Source organism: Bos indicus x Bos taurus, chromosome 15 (assembly GCF_003369695.1).
Source record: "Bos indicus x Bos taurus breed Angus x Brahman F1 hybrid chromosome 15, Bos_hybrid_MaternalHap_v2.0, whole genome shotgun sequence".
Lineage (NCBI taxonomy): Eukaryota > Metazoa > Chordata > Mammalia > Artiodactyla > Bovidae > Bos > Bos indicus x Bos taurus.
In genome coordinates, this window is record NC_040090.1 from 42985288 (window position 1) to 43006524 (window position 21237).

Sequence of the window (21237 nt, forward strand, 5' to 3'; positions counted from 1 at the left end):
GCTGATGCATTTAGAGATGAGGGGAGCAGAAGCAGCTAGTACCAGTGCACAGACTTCAGCAAGAACGCTCAAGGTGTGATGGTCTATTTTCCACCAATAGGGGTCAGCAGACCTTGGGGTAGAATTCAGCCACACCAGTTCTGAGCTCGACAGTGTGTGCCTGGGAGGATGGTAGGCGTGGAATCTAGCTGATCTGGGTGCGGATCCTGTCTTCACTGGCTGGAGCCTTTGGCAGGGCCATTCCCCTTTGTCAGTCTCTCTTTCCTTATCTTGTGAAAGGGGAATGGCACCGTGAGCTGTCCCCAGGCTATGACAAAGAGCAGGTGAGACCACGAGTGTAAGAGGCCCAGTGACCTCTCAGCAAACATTTATTAATAATAACACAGAAGTGTGGCACAGGCCGAACAGATAGGTGACAGAGACAACACAGGAAAGACAGGTGGAGTTCTCTTCCATCTTGTTTTAAGTATGAATATGGCTTTTTTCTTCTGGCAAGGAAAAATGCAATCCCAGATAATAATCACCCATTTTCAATTATATTTTTCATAATCTTTCTCCTTCACATAATACAAAGCAACACCAGTTTTTAATCTCCTTTTTCATTCCAGGAACTGTCCCCTAGGCCACCTTCTGATGCCATCTGTGTATTTAATGGGCAGGGCTTTGCAGGGAGCATATAGGCACCTGGTCAGTGATTAACCAGGTAGAAATAAAGGCTGGTGTGGCTGGCTTTTTCAGGAGTCCTGACCCATAAGAAAAAGGCCACATAGAGGAGTCACTTGAGTGTCTCTAAAGGCAGCAGCAAAGACAGAGTTTGGGATCTTAGCACGGCAGTTTGGAGCCACTTTTGACTGAGTCCTGCAGGGTAAGCTCAAACATCAGCCAGGCATACAAGTGCCATGGGGTGCGCCAGCCTCATTGCCTGGGGCTGCCGCCTCCCTGTTCTCCTTCCTCCCAGACCCTCTGAACCTCCTCTGTGTCCATGAACTCACTCTGCTCCTGTGAATATGCGTGTCCTTGCTCCAACCCGCAATCTCCTACTTTCCCATAAAAACAAGTGTGAATATTACACTCTCTATAAAGGATCCCCACCCCCACACTTCCCATCAGCATGGGGAATAATTTGTTATTCCAATTATTTTGTCCGTCTTCCCTATATTCTAGGCTTTTGAGGGCAGGAATCGAGTGGTGATCGCTATAGATCCCCAGCACACAGCACATAGTTGGCACCCAGCAGGGGTCCCACAGCGATGTGTTGAAATGAGTAATTTTGAGCCTTTGAATGGGTTCTGGATGCCACAGCTTTTTTAAAAGGGATCATCAGTATGTATACCTATGGGTGATTCATGTTGATATATGGCAGAAACCAATACAATATTGTAAAGCAATTATACTCCAATTAAAAATAAATAAATTTAACTTTTTAAAAAAGGGATCACAGAGGCTGTAAGCTGTGACTGAAGGTCATTTGTAATTTCTCCCCACCACCCATAATGGGGCTGGAGTTTGGTGAATGAGGGTCAGGCTGGGCGGGGAGCCCTTGTCTGGAAGTCAACACAGGGAGACTCCCCAGGTAAGAATACATTACCTGATCGGGGCCGTGGAGTTCTCCAGCTTCCACCAGGCCTTGGGGGGGTTGAGGTAGCGGCACCACAGCTCCCAGTCAAAGCCCTGGGCCGCCAGCGGGTACTCTTCTATCTCAAAGTTGTCGTATTTGATGTTGTCAAAGGATGGGGAGATGATCCGTTTCCGGTTCTCCTTAATGCGGGTGAGCACGGGTTCAGCCCTAGGCAGGGAGGAGGGGGAGGGAGATTGGCATCTTTATTAGCTCCTTCCCCCGCAGAAGGAGGAAGGGACTCCCGGCTCTCTCCTCCAGGGGAGAGCTGCTCTGCCTTCCACCCCCATGCTGCTGGGTTACACAAGGCTGGACTCCTCATTCAGCGTGAACCAGTCTGAGCGGACAGATTCTTAGTACCTTAGATCCTGATGTCTGCTTGGTTTCCTTTATTCCATTAGAAAAAATAAAGAAATCAAGACTCAAGAAAGAAGAAAGAAATAGTTCTGAGGTTCCACGGAAAGCTTTCAACTTGGGCTTTGATTTTGCTAAAATTCAGCGTGTCACCCAGGAGGAAAAAGCAGATGAGGATGGCAGACACACGGAGGCGAGAACAAACGTGTCTCCACCCATCGTGCGGTGCCTCTTCAGCCCTTCCAGGCATGCCATACCTACCCCCCCACCCCACCGCCCAAGGAGAGGTAAGCGGGGTCGTGCTTCCACAAAGCCCGAGCCTCCCTGGGTACCAGGCGAGCAAAATGTTTGCAGACAGGAATGATAAGCTTCTCATTAATAATGCATTTGTTGCATAATTGTTTATTCAAATCTGCTTGAAATAGTAAGTGTCCCTCTCTTCTCCTGGCCATAAATCCAATGAAAATGCTTTTTAAACAGTCACAAATGGCAAGCAGGGACTTCAGCTATAAAAAATGACTGCGTTGCAGCCTTAATTCGGACCTGTTATGTCAAAGTATGCTGTGTGCATGCCTGCTGTTCCCTCCTGCCAAAGGACCCTCCTCACTCTACTCTGGGGAGGCAGAGGGTGGTGCTCAGAGTTCAAGAGGGACAGCAGACCCCAATGCTACCAGGCATAGTGGCTAAGAGGGCGGTACACTTGGCCATCCCCAGCACCCAGGCCCCCCCACCCCCAGGCTCTCTGCAGAGCCACACCCAGTGGACCACACAGCATGCCCTTTGGCCTGCAGGGATGTCAGCATCAAGTACCTTGTCTCTTCTTGGCTGAAGCCACTGAGGCTTTGCCCCACTCAGCACCTGAGCAGCCCTGGCCAGAGAAAGAAAGGTGCTCTAAGACCTAGTTTTACCAGTGGAATGAATCTGAGATTTTCTGCTACCTCTGATCTGGAATCTGGAGGGAGCCCAGGGTACTTAGCTCCCTTTGCTCTCTTGGTCTTGGCCCTGTCTGTGGGCTGGGCTTCAATTCATGTCTGGTCCAGCTCCCCTTTCCCGGGGGTTGCAGCCTGGTCCTTGGTTGGGCTGGAACTCTCGCTCTGCCCCAGGCATTTACTCTTCTCCCCCATCATGTCTCCTAGAGGACCATGTCGGCCCTTATGCCACCAACCCTTGAGACACTGTGTTTTGACCTGTTGATCCCTGACCCTTTCCCACCCTGAAGGGCCAGCATGGTGCCTGGGCACCTGCACACCCAGATGCTGACTCCTTTCCCCATCATGACAGAGATCCCAGTGGGCTTTGCACCCTGGACCACACTGGGACTCAACTTCCTCAGCTCCCAACGGGCACTTACCAGCCCACATTGAACTCCACGTGGGCATCAAAGAGAGCCACTACAGGGGCAGTGGCGGCCCTCCAGCCGCTGACCCTGGAGCGGATGAGGCCTTCCTGCTTGCTGTGCCGCACGACCTTGATGAAGCCTGGCTTCTGGCCGTTCACCTTGTCCACGTACTCTGTCAGCTTCTCCTTCAGCTCCTCTGTGAGGGAGAAAATGCACTGTTAGCATGATGACGACGTTCACCCTTCCAGGGTGAGCTGACCCTAGAGAGAGGCAGGAGGGGCCGGTCCCCTCCCCAGGTCTTCCTTGGAATTCCCCAGGATGGCCAACACAGCTCAGCTTTGTGGAGAAAAACGGAGGTGAAAACAGTATTTATTATGCCCAGCAACATGAAGAGGGTCACCTGCTTCACACACGGTGCATTTAATCTTCATAACAGGCCCTTGGGAAAATCCAGCTCTGAAGTTTGATCAGTTTGTCCAACACCCTGAAGTTATGAGTTGGCGTTCAGTTCAAGCCAGGTCTAATGACCTCAGAAGCCCCATTCTTTCTCATCTGTTCAGGGTCTTCCTTCTTCCCCAGTGTTCTCCATCAGTCCTCCCCAATCCCCAGAGAAAGCTCCATATACAAAGATTATAGCTTGAGACCCACTCCTTGCCTAGAACTCCATCTTTCCAGGAAGTGGATGACCAAGAGCTGTGTAAGTGGCTGGCATCAATTTGTTGCTGGGTGTCTCTGGGCCTGGCTGAACATCCAATTCCCCTGCATTTTCATAACCGCATATGACCCCACAGCAGCAGAACAGGGCAGCACGTTCATCGTGTTTTCCATAGCTGCTCAGGCAACACAGTATGACACCTCCCTCCTCCCAGACAGTGGCCTAAGTGGGCCGCATTCACCCACTTCCAACCACAGCACTTCCCTAGGACTTGATTTCCAACTGCCCCGCCTCCCATCTTCCCAGCCTGCCCATGCCCAGGCTCTGGGACAGACCCAGGTGGGCTGAGCCCTGCGTGTCCCTTGGTGTCCAATCTTGGGTCTTGCCAGACAGGCAGCCCATTAGGAGTGAGGAAAGGGCAGGAGGCAGTTGGCACACCTCCTGGCAGGAGCCTAGGGTACTAGAAAGAGGACAGCACTTGGAGCCAGCAACATAGCATTTTAATCCTATTTGCTATGGAATTAGCCTTATGACGTGTTATTAAATCACTGCTAGATTTCCATGGGGATGTTCAGATAGAGTGACTGTACTCGGCACATAGGAAGGACATGAATGAGGGGCTGAGGATTTGATGGCAGACTATTATGGATTGAATTGTTTCTCCCCAAAGGCTTTGGTCTGACCCCAGACTTCAGAACACAACCTTATTTGGAAATAGAATCTTTACAGATTTAATCAAGTTAAGATAGGTCATTAGGTCCTAATCCAATAGGATTAGTGTTCTTATATTAATAAAGGGGGGAAATTTAGACACAGAGACAGACTACACAGAAGGAAGACAGGGTGGAGAGATGCAGAGATAGCTGTCTAGCAGCCAAGGAACATTTGAGGGTACCAGAAACTGGGGAGGAGGCCTGGAACAGATCCCTCCCATCTTCAGAGGGAGCACCTTGATTTTGGACTTCTAGCCTCCAGAACAGTGAGACAATACATTTATGTTGTCACCCAGTCTGGGGTGCTTTGTACTCTGCAGCCCCAGGGTACAGATATGGTTGTTATGAGGATTAAATGGGAGTGACATCTGTGAAAAGTGCATAGCACTTTCTTTCCTGTTCACAGTTTCCATCATAGTGGGAGTTATAAAAGCTGGGGGAGCTGACTGTCCCTGCAAATCAAGGGGTCCATCTCTGGCTGACAAAGCCCTCTTCACATGCTCTGGTCCAGGGCCACGTCTTCCTGTTCTGGCCTGACCCCAGCTCCAAAGTCTGCAAGCAGCGAGGCCACGGGAGCCAAATAGGAGATACAGATATGTGCTGTGGCCGCATGCCCAGGAAAGGCAACAGAGCACGGTGGCTACTGCTGGAACTGGTAGCAGGTATTGGTTTCAAGTCGTTTACCACATGATGCTGGCCAAACAAAAGGCTGTGTAAGATGTGGCCCCTAGGCTGCTTTTTGTACCACTGCCTGAGTTACCATTAAGGAGATGAGAAAACTGAGTCTGAGGCAAAGAAGCTGAGAGGGAGGCAGGCTTTTGTGCTAGACAACTACTCCCTTGCTCTGTGACCTTGGTCAAGTTCCTGGGAATCCCAAGACCTCAGAGTTAGTACCTGGAATTTCATTTTGAACCAACTACCCATCGAAGGTTTGAATCCCCTCTGTGGATCCAGATGAGTGATTATCCAGCCTGTGCAATGACAGAAAACCCTGTACCATCTATTCCAGGTATTAGACGTTTTTTCCTTTTACTCTTTAAATGCCACAGTTCCTCAACCTTCCACTCATTTGGGGACCACTGAGGGCAGATCAAGTCCCTCTTCCACGTGGCAACCTTTTAGAGCCAAAGACCATCCTTAAGTCCTTGCTGCGAATTTCTCTAGGTCAAATGTCTTTAATTCCTCCTTGTATTTCCTCATCTCTTGTAAGTTCAAGTTCTTTTATCACAGTGAACTTCTCCTAAAAATGTAAGTTTTTCTCTAACTTAAATTACAAAGCTAGAAATTGGCCTATTTTTTCCCTGGAGCAAACTGAGCTGTATAGACTATAAGGAACCAATCACCTCCCTGAATCTAGAATTGATGTACCCATTAATATCATAATAGCTTAAGGTCACATTAACTCTGCCTACTTTTGATACAAATTGACCTTACTAGAAACATATACTTAGATTCTGTTCATGTGATGCTGCTGAGTCAGGCCTCCTCCATCTCATCTCTTCATGGATGCAGGTGTGAGTGGATGGATGCAGGTGTGAGTAGATGCACACGTGTATGCTTGTGTATGTGTGTGTGTGTACTCCAGTGCTCCGAGTCAAAACAAGGATCTTTCATTTACACCCCTTTATTTCAATCTTTTCAAAGATTTACAGCACTTCTCTGAAGTCAAACTGTTTTTTCCCTTGATTCTGTTATCCAATGCTTTGTTATCTTGCTCAACCAGCTTTCCAGCTTCTGCAAAAGTGATGAGCATGTGGCTTTTGTTGATGTTCAACTCATCCTTTCAAACAGTGTGACCCTTGTCTGGGGCTAGGCTCAGTGGGGGCTGTCAGGCATTCTCATTCAGCCCATAGAAAATTCAGCTGACCCTTGGGTCACACCAACATGCTGTGCAGCTCACTCTGGCCAATAAGAAAATGACCTTGCGCTCTCCCACTGACCAGGGAGGCCTGGGGACGCGGCTGGCTCAGTAATGGCAGGAAGTCATTGGTACAGTGGCAGAGATCAGTGTACCCCTTACACGCTTACAAGGTCTTCAAGCATGGTTGCCAGGAGGCCTCTTAAAATACATACTGTTTCATCATTTCAAAGGTCCACTCATCATGGATCCAAAAAGGATCTTCAAAGATCTTACATAGATCTATGTAAACATCATAAAGCCTGATGTTTGGACTTTTGTTGGTGGTCATTAAGTGGTGGGTGCACACAACTTGGAAAGAGACTGAGCTAGCACCAAAAGACCCCTCTCCCTGCCCCCAGGGAGGATAGATCCCTGGTCTCCCTCCCCACTCTCAGGTGAGGACACTGCCTGCGGGGACCACTGTTACTGAGCTGTTGCTGGGACAGGGCTGTGGGTCATTGCCACCAAGTGATGTGCCATGAAGGTGAAAGAGGAGAGTGAAAAAGGTGGCGTAAAGCTCAACATTCAGAAAACGAAGATCATGGCATCCGGTCCCATCGCTTCATGGCAAATAGATGGGGAAACAGTGGAAACAGTGGCTGGCTTTATTTTTCTGGGCTCCAAAATCACTGCAGATGGTGATTGCAGCCATGAAATTAAAAGACGCTTACTCCTTGGAAGGAAGGTTATGACCAACCTAGACAGCATATTAAAAAGCAGACACATTACTTTGCCAACAAAGGTCCGTCTAGTCAAGGCTATGGTTTTTCCAGTGGTCATTTATGGATGTGAGAGTTGGACTATAAGGAAAGCTGAGCACCAAAGAATTGATGCTTTTGAACTGTGGTGTTGGAGAAGACTCTTGAGAGTCCCTTGGACTGCAAGGAGATCCAACCAGTCCATCCTAAAGGAGATCAGTCCTGGGTGTTCATTGGAAGGACTGACATTGAAGCTGAAACTCTAGTATTTTGGCCCCCTGATGCGAAGAGCTGACTCATTCGAAAAGACCCTGATGCTGGTAAAGATTGAGGGCAGGAGGAGAAGGGGACAACAGAGGACGAGATGGTTGGATGGCATCACCGACTCGATGAACAAGGGTTTGGGTGAACTCCAGGAGTTGGTGATGGACAGGGAGGCCTGGCGTGCTGTGGTTCATGGGGTCATAAAGAGTCAGACACAACTGAGCGACTGAACTGAACTGAACTGATGTGCCATGAATCCCGCCTCTCTGAATTCTCATCCTGGGAGGCCGCTTTGCACACTGAATCTCAGCTAACCCTGGGACAACAGAATGCAGCCAGAGGGTCCCTGTGAAAATTCCAGGCCTAGGCCTTTGGAGGCCTTGCAGCTTTTTCTGCTTTTGCTCACTTGCTGGCCTAAGTAAGGAAGCTGGCCTCCTCAAGTGGAGCAGCCCAGGGAGTCCTGGTCATTTAGGTCATCTCACCGAGGCCCTACAGGTGTGAGTGAGGCCATCTTTTTTTTTTTGGCCATGATGTACAGCATGTGGGATCTTAGTTTCCTGACCAGAGATCAAACCTGTGCCTCCTGCAGTGGAAGCACCAAGTCTTAACCACAGGACTGCTATGGAAGCCCATCCAGGGATATTTTATTTATTTTTTTTAATGTGAACCATTTTTTAAAAAGTCTTTATTGAATTTGCTACAATATTGCTTCTGTTTTATATATATATATATATATATATATATATATATATATATTTTTTTTTTTTTTTGGCCCTGAGGCATGTGGGATCTCATCTCCCTGACTAAGATCAAACTTGCACCTCCTGCATTGGAAGGTGAAGTCTTACCACTGGACTTCCCAGGAAGTCACGTGTATGGCCATCTTGGATCCTTCAACCACCAGTAGATCACAGTCACATCAGTGATCCTAGCTGACATCATAGAGCAGAGACAAGCTGGGCTTATTACAGAATTGTGAGGCAGTGAATGGTTGCTGTTTCAAGCCATGAACTTCTGGGGTGGTTTGCTATACACAAAAGTTAATAAAATGGGATCTATTGTCTCGAAACAGTGCTGGGTTTAAAATAAGATTGTGAATTCCTGATGCACAGGAAATGAAACCAGACACAGAAGAGCCAGCTTGGAAGGTGGCAGCAGGAGATGAGACAGCTTTGCTTCTTGTAGGAGTTGCCTGCCCCTTTGTATCTCTGAGTTTTGCTATTAACCAGAATAAAGATTTCTCGTGGAGCAGCTAGGAAAAAAGATTCTGTTCTCAGTCTGTTGTATCTCAAATATTAGCTACTGGTTAGAAGAGAGGATTCCCTTAGCCCCCACCAAACAACTGCTATCAAACAAATTTTTAAAGGCCTGAAATACCCTTGACAATACTGGTTCAGTCTTGGCAAAGTCCCTTTATTTAATTAGATTTTCATGTTTTCCTTTAAACTTTGCTAACAGCCAAAGCAAGAAAGAACAATATCAAAAACATTTTGACTTGTGCTAGAAAACTGTTATGTAAGATATCACCTATTTTATATATACATGGAATACCTCTCAGAACAGCTCAAAAAAAACATATAAAGAACTTGAGGTTTTCTTTATACTTAAACACAAACACATAACCTGTTATATTTACTTTTTTTGCCAAGGCTGCTAGGAAGCTCGGAGACAATATAATGACGAATCACAGGGTTCTACCAGCATTTTTGCTTCTGTTAAAGCTTTAATTTTCAAGTCGCAGCCTAAAAGCTGCACTGTCTTTTACCTTTGGTAACTACTTTGTTTTTTGAAATATCTATAAATAATTTTTAATAAAGTGTCTTCATAAGAGCAGGACAGGAGTATAAATGTGGAAAGAAGGGGAAGGCCATACTTCACACTGGTTTGACTATGCTGGGAAAGTGGAGGCAGGGAGTCCGCTCTCTGTGCCTTTGTCAGATGTAGACTCAATGGCAGAGCTGTTAACTCACCGCCAGTGCTGCCAGAGGAATACAATTTGCACCCTGCATGGGGCCAGGTGCCCTCCTGCTTATGTTGCTCCTCCGCCTCTCCTGCTGTCCACAAATCCCTGCTCTGCTGACCTCTGAACGACCTCTGTACATCAGCACTCCCGGAAGCTGTGCTGATGAAACAACATTCTGCTCTTAGGAGGTCACAGGCCACTCCCCACCCTCCCCAGCCCGTGCCCCCCCTTGGAGCCAGCTGAGTGCAAGCTGCTATTCTCCCCCTTCAGACTTAGATGCCAAGTGAAAATGCAACATTCACCAGGCTGGTCAGACAGAGCCCTTTCTTCCCTGACTATATATGCCCCTTGTACTGCTAAACGAAAAGCAATTAGCTCTTCAGAGTCACCCTAAAAGAAACATAATGCAAGCTGAACAGAAGTCTGGTACCAATGGCTGTTAATATGATTTAAACACCTAATGAGATACTCTTTATCTCTTGCATAAAGGAAAATAAAGGATCAGGACACTGACGTCCAATGGGGCTTCACCATGAAAGATGGCTGCACAGGCATCCTTGTAAACCAGCCAGCCCAGCTTTGTCACAGAGAACCAGGTCCAGCTCCTCATCCTTCTCTTAGTGCTCAGACAATCATTTCTCCTATCTGCTGGAGGTTTGGGGGAAGGAAGAATGAAGGGAGGGGCCACTCATTCATTCATTCAACAAACAATGAGCACTCGCTGTGTACCAGCTATTGATCAGCTGCTATGGCTCTAACTTGTGAGCAGGATAGTCCGTAAAGAGCTTTCATTCTGCTGGATGTTTAAAAGGCATGTGCTGTAGTCTACACAGAGAGGGGACGGGGTAGAGATGAGGAGAGAGAGGGAGAGAGAAAGGAGGGAAGGAAGAAGAGGCGGGTGAGTGAGAGAGAATGAGGAGCAGGAAAGGGAAAGATTTTTGCAAAGGAACTCCGGGCACTGATTCAGTGCTCCCTGATGCTGAGACTTCCTAAATGACTGGGCCTCCTGAGCCTGAAAAGCAGTGCTTGGTGCAGTGGGTGGGCAGGCAGGGGAGCACAGGCTGAAGTTAGAAGACTCATATTCTGTTACTTTCCGAGCCCAGTGGTTTTTTGCCACATTCTCACCCCTTGAGGGGGTATTTGGCAGTGTCTGCAGACAGTTTTGATGGTCACATCTGGAGAGGGTGCTACAGGCATGCATGCCACTGAACATCCTACAATGCACAGGATAGCCCTCCACAATCAAAAGTTTTCCAGTTCACAATGTCAGCAGTGCTGAGTTTGAGAAACCCTGCAGGGCTGTTAATGAACCCTGCAGGAGGTCCCATTCTGGAAATCCGAACATGCATGAGTTTTCAAACTGGCAGCTCTGGTCCTACATCTGTATTTCTTTGGTCTACAGGGCAATCCTGCTTGGCAGCAACTGGCTGGAACCAAGTAGGAGCTGCTCCTATAAAAAGGGCTCAGCAACAGGTATAAACTCCCTATGAGATTCTGACGGGCAGCCAAGATTGGTAACAACTGAAATAAATGAAGATTGGCTATAACAGGTGGGAAAGGAGCCTCCTCTAGAATTATGTGTGGTTTCAGCCCACAATAGAGGGTCAGAGTCTGAAAGAGTCTCCCCTATGACCTGGCTGGATAGTTAGTTGTCCTTTTCATTCTCCCAAACCCATGGGCTCCACCTGGCTGCTTCCGACTGCAGGCCTTTCACTTGACAGTTGTTTTCTCTGCGTAGTCATCTTTGGATCAAATGCTTTGGACAGTCCTCTGTAGGTCCCCTGCTGCCCTCTGCACAAGGCAGACTCTTGTTTGCCCCCTCTCCCCATCTGCACACTTTCATGCCACCCAGTCCTACCACTAGCTCAGTAATGTCCTCCAAAGCCCAGCCTAGATTAGAGTTGCCACCCCCTCCCTCCAGGTGCCTGGGAGGGGTGGTGAACACCCCACTGACAAGTGCTAATAATTGCTAGTTGCCAATGATGCTAATCTGAAGATTAAAAGCACAGCACATTTCTGTTTATTCCTCCAAAAGTGAACAGTAGCTGATCTTCCTCAGATCAGAAGATTAACTGGCTTTCCTCTAAAGCCATTTAGGGCCATTGAAACACCAATGATGTGTCAAAACCCTTTAAAAGAGAAATTATTCATTTGGATGCAATGGTTGTCGTACCTAGCTGCTCATCCACTCACTGGGGGATCTAAAAAATAAAAGAAAATGCCAGCCCACCCCCCTCCCCCGCCACCCCTAAAGAATATAGAGGGAGACTGTGGACTCATGCGGTCCTGAGATTAATGATGGTGAGCTGGGCTTGAGCAGTTTCAACCCTAGAAGAATAGACCAGCCTGAGACTCCAGCCCAAGAGCAGCCTTTTTTGTGAGTTGCTCTTTCTTTAAGATCACTCTGGACAGGCTTTCAAACCCTGGGCAGTTTACAAATGCCTTCCATGCCATTCCCTCTTCTCTCCCATATACTCCTTTAATAGCTTCACTTATTCAAAGTCAATTGATATTGAAGTAGCTCTGGAATGACCTTTAATGGTTCTCCTTACTCAGGACTTAGAGAAAGGCTCCACCTAGGAGCCACACAGACAGCATATAAAATATGGTCACAGGGTCCAGGCAGATTGTCACAATCTTCCGAGTTTCCAGGCTTTAATTCAGCTATTCCAAGTCCCAGAATTACCACCTATTAATAGACCCAGCCATTTGTTTCCAGGTCTACTCTTTTGTATCATAGCCAGGCATGAGTGATCACCAAAACCCACATGAAATATGTACTCCTCACTTAGTGAGGTCTCCAAACCCAAGCTCTTAGCATCCATTAACAGTCTCTTATCTGCTCCTAAATGACTTATTTTCCCAAAGATCCTGGATCTTGCAACAAAATGGTCAGAACTGGTTTCTAAAGATGATTGAGGTGGATGATGTATAAATGGTCCCTTGGACAGTCAAGGATGTGTGTTGGGTGCCAGTCAATGTGTAACTCTCCATCTCTCTCTCTGTTTTTCTTTTTCTCTCCCTCTCAACAAACGAAAACCTGATTTATAACATCTTCCAATGTCTGTAGTTTAAATACTCTCCCATCATAGCTGGTTTCGGGCTACTCACCTGATGATACTGACTTTAAGTTCAGAAGAGATGTGCAAAGACTGGAAAGTATGATCAGCCAGCAGCGGTCCAGGTCAGCCAAGCACACTGGTTCCAGTGGCCAAGGCAGAAAGGCTGTGGTTCTGTGGGTGCTTCCCTTCACTCACTATATAATGGGCACTGTGCTCAGGGCTTTACATCAATCCATCCCGTTCTTTATTCATTCATTCAGCAATTATATATTAAGCACTTTTGAAGTGCTGTACATTATTCTAGATTTTGCTGTACGTTATTCTAGGGTGGTATTGAAATCTCACTACCACCCTACCAACAATGACATTTATAGCTAATGGGAATTTATTTGGTGCTTATCATGTGCCATGTACTGTTCCAAACCGGGTTTATATATGACTGATTCAGTCCTCTCAACGACTGTACTACTACTCAAGGTAGGCAGTACTGTCGTTCCCATTCCATACATTAGGAAACCCCAGCAGAGAGAGGTGGAACTAGAGGAGTTAGGCTGGGATGCAAATACAGGCGGCCTGCCTCGAATCTGTGTCCTTAATCCCACAGATCATTATCTCCAAATGATAAAAGAGAGAGTTCAAAGATCAGACTTGACATGCCCAAGATGACACAGACAGTAAAAAATAAGCAGGGATTCAAACACATCCGCCTGCCTGCACAGACCCTGCTCTGCCACCTGCCCCTCTGTCCACCAAAGAAGCTGCGTGTCCCAGGTTTCAGCAGCATTCTATGATCACAGATCTGTTCTGGGAGGAAAACAGCCTCTTTTTTTTACAGCTATGTATCCTTAGAACCCAAGGGAAGGAATTAGACTGACAGACTCAGCTTTCTTTTGATGTGAGGGCAGATAGATCATTTATACACAAACTCTAGTTTCTCTGGGATACAAATCCTCGAGCAAGCAAGATCAAGAAATGAGGGAACAGGGCCTCAGACTGAGTGCTTGTTACCTTTGGATTCACAGTGCAGTCTCACCTGGAAAATCCACTGTGGCTCCAAGGACATAACGTTGCCTGAATCCATCTGGGTGTTCCCCGTGGGCCAGTCTGGGGCATAGGCGTGTGCTCCAGCACCCTTCAGTTCCAGGCAGGGGCTTCTGAGTGCTCACGTCCGCTTGGCTCCTGCCACACCCAGATTTGCCCAAATATGAAAAGCCAGCAAAAGAACCCAGCTCTTCTTCCCCCAGGGCCAGAGCACCAGGCTCTCGATTCCATCCGCTCTCCTATGTTTCCACCATGAGTAACTCAGAAAATGAAAATGAGAAAAGCAGAAGCATAGACCTCAGTTGTCCTCATGGACTAGAAGACCTTGGAAAAGGACCGACTAGCCTTTGCCCTCTCTGGGGCCCTTGTAAACTAAAGGTGAGCACCAGCACAGATGCCGTGAAATTGCTTGCAGGACATAAAATGCTCCTGCTATTCTGAAGGTTCTCAGCAGGAATCTCAGGACTTGTTAAAAATGCCATGAATGTCAGGGGTCCAGCAGAATGGACATTGCTCCAGTCCAGCCGCTCCAGCTCAAGAGTACGAGGTAGGTAGGCCCCCCCGTGAGCTTCTAGGGAGGCTGTGACCCAGAACTCAAAGCCTTGGAAAATACTGGAGTCCAGCCATTAACCACAGGTTAAATCCAGGCTGAGAACAGGCCCTGTTGATGTCCCAGCAGGCAAAGGCGATCCCAGAGGCTGGGCCCACGTGCTGGCACTGGGGAAGGACCGTTGCCATGAGCACTTAAGTCAGGGACCAACCAGAATTTTGGTGGTAACTCATCTCGTGCCAGAGTTGGAGAGTTTGAGTGTTGCCTAGCTCAGAAAATTGATGATCAAAATCTCAGGAAGAAGAGCCCAAGACTTTATGATTATGAGTCCAAAATCTTGAGATTCTCAGATACCAAGCTCCATGATCCTGAGATCCTAGAGTCTAAGCTTCTGTAAATGCCTACAATACCAGCTTCCCTATGCCCACTCCTACTCCCCACCCCCTGCCATTGCTATTGGCATACCAGGTCCTGGTCCCTTTTTGCTTCTCAGACTCTTCTGCCAGACTCTGCACACGTCATGTTTCCAAATATACCAAGCTTGGTGGTGCCACAGTGCCTTTGCATGAACTACTCTCTCTGCTTGAAAAGAGTCTTCCTGTCTCATATGACCTGGTTCAGGTTCTTTAGAAACACTTCCCTCCCCTGCTTGTTGCTCTTTAACTGGAAGGAAAGGCCAGAGGAAGAGAGGTTTTTTTCTTTTTTCCTCCTTGGAAAACAGACATGGGATGCTAGAAACACTGGTGTTCCTCTGGGTGACCAGTGAGGACTGACATCAGGCTTTAGGGTCCAAGTCCTGCTGATGCAGCTCTGAACATCCTCCAGGGGAAAAGTGAAGGCTCCCCCAGGCTTGTAAGTCAGCTCAGTACTCATGCAAATCACTGCTGTTCAGGCTGTGTGACCGGCAGCCTCAGCTTGGCTTATTCACGACTCAGGACACCCAGAGGTGTGGGCTTTGCACACATATTTACACCTCAGTCTGCTGTTGTGCCTGTCAGCTCAGGAGGTTTGATGAGCTTCTCTTCAGCTCCAGAACATCTTCAGGCAATCTATTCTCAGCAGGAAGGATCCGATGAAGGGGTGGGTGATAAGGAAGAATTGAAGTGTTCTGCTTTTAGCCTTTAAGATTTTATTTCTTTATTGCAAGATCAGGGGCTTAGGAGAGAGGTTTAAACCCTTGTTGTGGAGTCACTAAGTCATTTTCAACTCTTTGTGACCCCATGGACTGCAGTACGCCAGGATTCCCTGTCCTTCACTGTCTCCCAGAGTTTGCTCAAACTTATGTTCATGGAGTTGATGCTATTCAACCACCTCATCCTCTGTCACCTCCTTCTCCTCCTGCCCTCAATCTTTACCAGCATCAGGGTCTTTTCCAGTAAGTCAGCTGTTCGCATCAGGTGGCCAAAGTATTGGAGCTTCAGCTTCAGCATCAGTCCTTCCAATGAATAGTCAGGACTGATTTCCTTTAGAATGGACTGGTTGGATCTCCTTGCAGTCCAAGGGACTCTCAAGAGTCTTCTCCAACACCACAGTTTGAAAGCATCAATTCTTTGGCACTCAGACTTCTTTATTGTCCAACTCTCACATCCATACATAACTACTGGAAAAATGGACCCTTGTTGACAAAGTAATGTCTCTGTTTTTTAATATGCTGTCTAGGTTTGTCATAGCTTTCCTTCCAAGGAGCAAGCATCTTTTAATTTCATGGCTGCAGTCACCATCTGCAGTAATTCTGGAGTCCAGGAAAATAAAATCTGTCACTGTTTCCATTTTTTCCCCTTCTATTTGTCATGAAGTGATGGGACCAGATGCCATGATCTTAACTTTTTGAATGTTCATTTTTAAGCCAGCTTTTTCACTTTCCTCTTTTACCCTCATCAAGAGGCTCTTTAGTTCCTCCTCACTTTATGCCATCAGAGTGGTATCATCTGCATATCTGAGGTTGTTGATATTTCTTTCAGCAATCTTGATTCCAGCCTGTGATTCATCCAGCATGGTATTTCACATGATATACTCTGCATATAAGTTGAATCAGCAGGGTGACAATATACAGTCTTGATGTACTCATTTCTCAATTTTGAACCAGTCCATTGTTTCATGTCTGGTTCTAACTATTGCTTCTTGACCAGCATACAAGTTTCTCAGAAGGCAGGTAGGTGGTCTGCTATTCCCATCTCTTTAAGAATTTTCCACAGTTTGTTGTGATCCACACAGTTAAAGGCATAGTTAATGAAGCAGATGTTTTTCTGGAATTCCTTGCTTTCTCTATGATCCAACAAATGTTGGTAATTTGAGCTCTTGTTCCTCTGCCTTTTCTAAACCCAGCTTGTACATCTGAAATTTCTTGGTTCATGTACTGCTAAAGCCTGTCTTGAAGGATTTTGAGCATTATACTGCTAGCATGTAAAATAAGGGCAATTATACAATAGTTTGAGCATTCTTTGTCGTTGCCCTTCTTTGGGATTGGAATGAAAACTGATCTTTATTCAATTTAGTGTTAGTCATTCAGTTGTATCCGACTCTTTGCAACCCCATGGACTGTAGTCCGCAAGCTCCTCTATGCATAGAATTCTCCAGGCAAGAATACTGGAGTTGGTAGCCATTCCCTTCTCCAGGGCATCTTCCCGACCCAGGGATCGAGCACAGGTCTCCTACATTGCAAGGTAGATTCTTTACCATCTGAGCCACCAGGAAGGCCCTCATTTAAATCCTAGGCAGGCCATTCATCAGCTGTGTAACTTTGGGTATGTAATTTAACCACCCTGAGCCTCAGTTTTCTTATCATTAAGATGGGAATAACTCTATCTACCTCTTTAGTTGCTATAGGATTCTGTAAGGTATTGCCCAGCATGTTATAATTACTTAATAGGTGGGGCTATTATTTTCTCATTAGCCTGAGCCCCTTTGTTCCCTTCCTCCTTTTTGAAGGAAGGGGCCTAAGGCTGGAAGCAGGGACCCTTGCATTATTTGGGAAAGTTGGGCCTATAGCAAATTGCCCAGGCCCAGGATTTCCCCAGGCACAGGATCCCACTGACCCTCCTGGGGGCCACTCACCATCTGGCCACTTCATATTCAGGCCGCAAACCCTTCCCATCCTGACCTGTCATCCTTTGACCACTCCTATGGGGGCAACTTCTATGTGCAAGGCTTTCTTTTTATTAAATCACTGGATACTAATGAGAACTCAATTTGGTAAGGATTAATAGTAATTCATTTTATAGATGAGGAACCTGAGGCACAAAGATGTTAAGTAATTTATGCAAGTTCAAACACATGCAAACCTTGGAGCTATCATGGGTTTGGTTCCAGATTATTGCAACAGAGCAAATAGCACACTAAAATGAGTCACAGGAATTTTTTGTTTTCTTGTGCACATACAAGTTACTTTTACACTAGACTATAGTCTATTAAGTGTACAATAACATTATGTCTAAAAAATGTGTATGCTTTAACTAAAAAATACTTTATTGCTGAAAAAAGGCTGTCACCTAAACCTTCAGCAAGTTGTAATCTTTTTGCTGGTGGAGGGTTTGAATATTGTGAGAATTACCAAAATGTGGCTTAGATACACAAAGTGAGCAAATGCTGTAGGGGAAATGGTGCTGATAGACTTCCTTGACTCAGGATTGCCACAAACCTTCAATCTGTAAAAAACAAACAAAAAAAACATGGTATCTTCAAAGCATAATAAAGTGAACTATGCCTGTAACTAACAAGTGGTGGAGCTGACATCCAAAGTTGGCAGCTTGGCCTCAGAGTTCACATTTTAACACATTTCCTACCTTTGGGATTAGCAGTGGGAGGGTGCACTTAATGAGCATTAGCCCAGGCTCTGTGCTGGGCACTTCAGTGTGTCTCATCAGCCTCACTTTATGATTTAAAGCTGATAAAAAGCAAAAGAAGCCTGTGCTACCTTGGTTCTCATTCACAGCACATCCATGAAGCAGGGACCTTTTACACTCTTGGGCCTATTTCCCACATGAACGAAATGAGGCTAGGACGAGGGGGCCAGGGTATCCATATGTCAGTTCCCACAGTCACTGTTGAGGGCTGCTCCTGGGGCCTGCTAATTCTCAGCATATCCAGGCTGCTCTGTGCATGGCAGAGAAACCTGCCTTGGCTTTGGAGAAAACCCCTAGATAAAGAGATGCAAATGGGGCAGTGGGAAGGCAGCTGCGTGTACCTAAAAGGTGAGGCCGGAAGTGTAGCCTAGCATCACCTGCTCTGCCAAACTGTCCTGGCTTTGGGCACCCACCAAGACTGGCATACAGCAGGGATGCCATCCGTGTTCATTCTGATTTTTTATAAACACATTTACAGGAATGAATGAATGGTGTCTCAGCTCAATGGGTCCTGGTGACCAGGATTAAAAGCGTTCAGAAAGACCTCGGGGCTTATTGTCTTTGGTTTCCTCTGCCCCGGGGCTCCACCTCCCTCATTGTACTGACTTGTTCAGTGTCCCACTGGGCTGTGAGCTCTTGGCAAAGGAATAAGGGTCTTCCTCTTTCCTGTCCCCAGAGTCCAGCAGAGCCTGACGTTTATGGAGGGATGTTGCTGGCTGGGCAGCACCTGGAACAGAAGTCTTCAAACTAAGGTTTGGAGATTTTTCTGGAAAATACCCCCCAAACCCAGTGGTGTTTCTGGTAAGCCTATACTGGAGTTAAAAAAATCACACTTTGTCTGGAACCCACTTTATGAAGTTTCCTCACAGCTGCTAAGCAACAGTGGTACCTGGGCTCACTGGTTTGTTTCATATGCATCGTCCTGGTCAGTCCTATGCAGGCTAAACAGTACTGTGGTCCTTGTTCACAGATGAAAACTGAGGCTTAGTAACATGAAGATTCTTCCCTAAAATCATACAGCTTATAGTGGCAAGGTGCAGACTCAGTCCCAGGGGCAGGAGGCCGGTAGGAAGCCAGGCTTTGCCACCTCCCCTCTTCAAGGTCACTGTTGAACTTCTGCCTGCTCAATCCCCTCAATAAATGGAATAACCTTGAGAAACACGTCATCCTTTCTACACCCCTGCTCCTGGGGGTCCACAGAAGCTGAACAGGTCCTACTCCCTCTGCCACCTGTTCTGACCACGGTGTTGGGAAACGTTTACAGCCAACATTGCTCAGGTGTTGTCACATGCGCCAGGCACTGTCTTCAGCCCTTCCTCTGACCTGTCACACTAAGTCCTTATCTGGACCTAGCTAGACCTTCCTGGGAGGAAGGATCTAGTACAAGGCCTACCATCTAGATGATAAAGCAGATTCAACTTGCCCAGCATCACATTACTAACAGTGAAGCCTGGATCCAAACCGCATCTGTGCCACTCAAGTCCAGTGCCAGCATCCAGCCTTCTAGAACCCAAACTTTCCAGGGTAAAAATGGACATGTGAACTCTGGCTCAAGGGAAGACATCCTACTGCCTCAGTACTCAGCCATTCACAGAGCATCCCTCTGGACCAGCTGCTGCCTAGACTGAATTTCCTCAAAGAGGAAACCTAGCTCCCTTCCCTCGAGGACTCACAGACTATTAATGGAGACCAGCAATGCATACATACATACATGGATTTATTCTCTGATGTCAGGCAGTGAGTCCGTGTATGTGAAAACAAAAGCAAGCACCGTGAGGGGCAGACAGTGATGGAGAAGGGACCTGGCAGCCACGATCTCCAGGCAGAGGTGATATTGACCACAGAGGAGCAGCAATGTCATTTATCTAACACAGAGGAGGAAGCTGAAAGCATTTGGAAAGCCGGAGACAAGTTGTGGCTCTCAGGGGAAACTCCAGCAAAGGCTTAGGGCTATGGGCTGGTCTCAGCAAGGGGCTGGGTTTCCAGGAAAGGCCCCAGGCTGAGAAGTGAAATGAACTGTGTGTTCAGCTTGGCATGGCGCAACCAGACAAAGCAGGCAGCCCCTAGAAAGTAAGACTGGCCCCCATGCATCCCTCCCATGACCTCTCAGCCTTGGACTGCCCAGCCTCATCGATGAAACTGAGCAGAGATGAGGCCTAAGAAGGGAGAGGGCCAGCCCAGCACTGTCCCCTCCTCCCCTGCCCCAGGCAAAGCCTTTTCTGTCCAGGTTTCAGTTCTGGTGGGACTGGGAGAGGCTGGGGTTGAGAGAGACGCAAATCTAGGCTTGGGTTCTGGGAGGGCGAGAGCTGTCTAATAAAACTCACTGAGCGCTCCAGGCTGCTGAGGCTGTGCTGCATTGCAAGTGGAAATAACAACAACAACAAAAATCAACCGCTGGAATCATTGCTTTGTGTTTAAGTTTAGTGCCTCGGACTGATGCCTGTGCCTGCATGTTGATGTGGACGGCTAATGCTGGCTGGCTCTTGGGCTCCCCTGTCCATCCAGCACTGGCCTTCCTCTTCCTTTAAAACTACCAAAGGTAGAGCTGAGGGGCCTAGAGATGCCATCAGGATGCAGGACGTAGGTAAGTAGGTAGGATTCCAGTGGCTCAGTGGTAAAGAACCCACCTGCCAATGCAGGAGATGTGGGTTTGATCTCTGGTTGGGAAGATCCCCTGCAGGAGGAAACTGGCAACCCACTCCAGTATTCTTGCCTGAGAAATCCCATGGACAGAGGAGCCTGGCAGGCTACAGTCCATGGCATTGCACAAGAGTTGGACATGACTTAGCCACTAAACAGCAGCAAGGTAATTACAGGTACCCCAACCGCTGGCAGGAGACTGTGGGACCAGGTGGGTGAGCAGCCCCGCTGAACAGTTGCCCTCTATAAAGTCTGCAAACGTTCACAGCTAGCAGCAGTCGTGTCATTTTTGCAGGCCTTTGGAATTATTGATTTTTTTTCAGACCCCGTTATTTCAGCAACATGTATCCTCATATTCCTCTAGCAAGACTTGCTTCAGAAAATCCAAGAAATATTACTTCCCAGACAGACAGGCACCAAATATTGACCACATCACTCTTCCTCACTTCATGTCCCATTGTGTTCCTTTCATTCAGGTGTTCAACTGGCAGATGCTTCCAGAGCGCTCAGCACGTGGCAGGCCGGGTGCTCGGGGCTGGGTATGTGGAGTAAGTCTGAGCTCCACCCTCAAGAAGCTCAGTGCAGGGGAGGAAATAACTGG

At 47.3% G+C, this 21237-nt stretch overlaps 1 protein-coding gene across 1 annotated transcript in view; it reads right to left on the bottom strand.

Annotated features, from left to right (window-relative positions):
• GALNT18 (polypeptide N-acetylgalactosaminyltransferase 18) overlaps window positions 1-21237 on the bottom strand; it is a 353171-nt gene that overhangs the window by 110249 nt on the left and 221685 nt on the right. Inside the window, exons 4-5 of the mRNA XM_027563283.1 lie at window positions 3321-3504; window positions 1589-1786 (exon numbers count right to left, since the gene is read on the bottom strand). Of these exons, the coding sequence (XP_027419084.1) occupies window positions 1589-1786; window positions 3321-3504 (382 nt within the window). The remainder of the gene's footprint in view (window positions 1-1588; window positions 1787-3320; window positions 3505-21237) is intronic.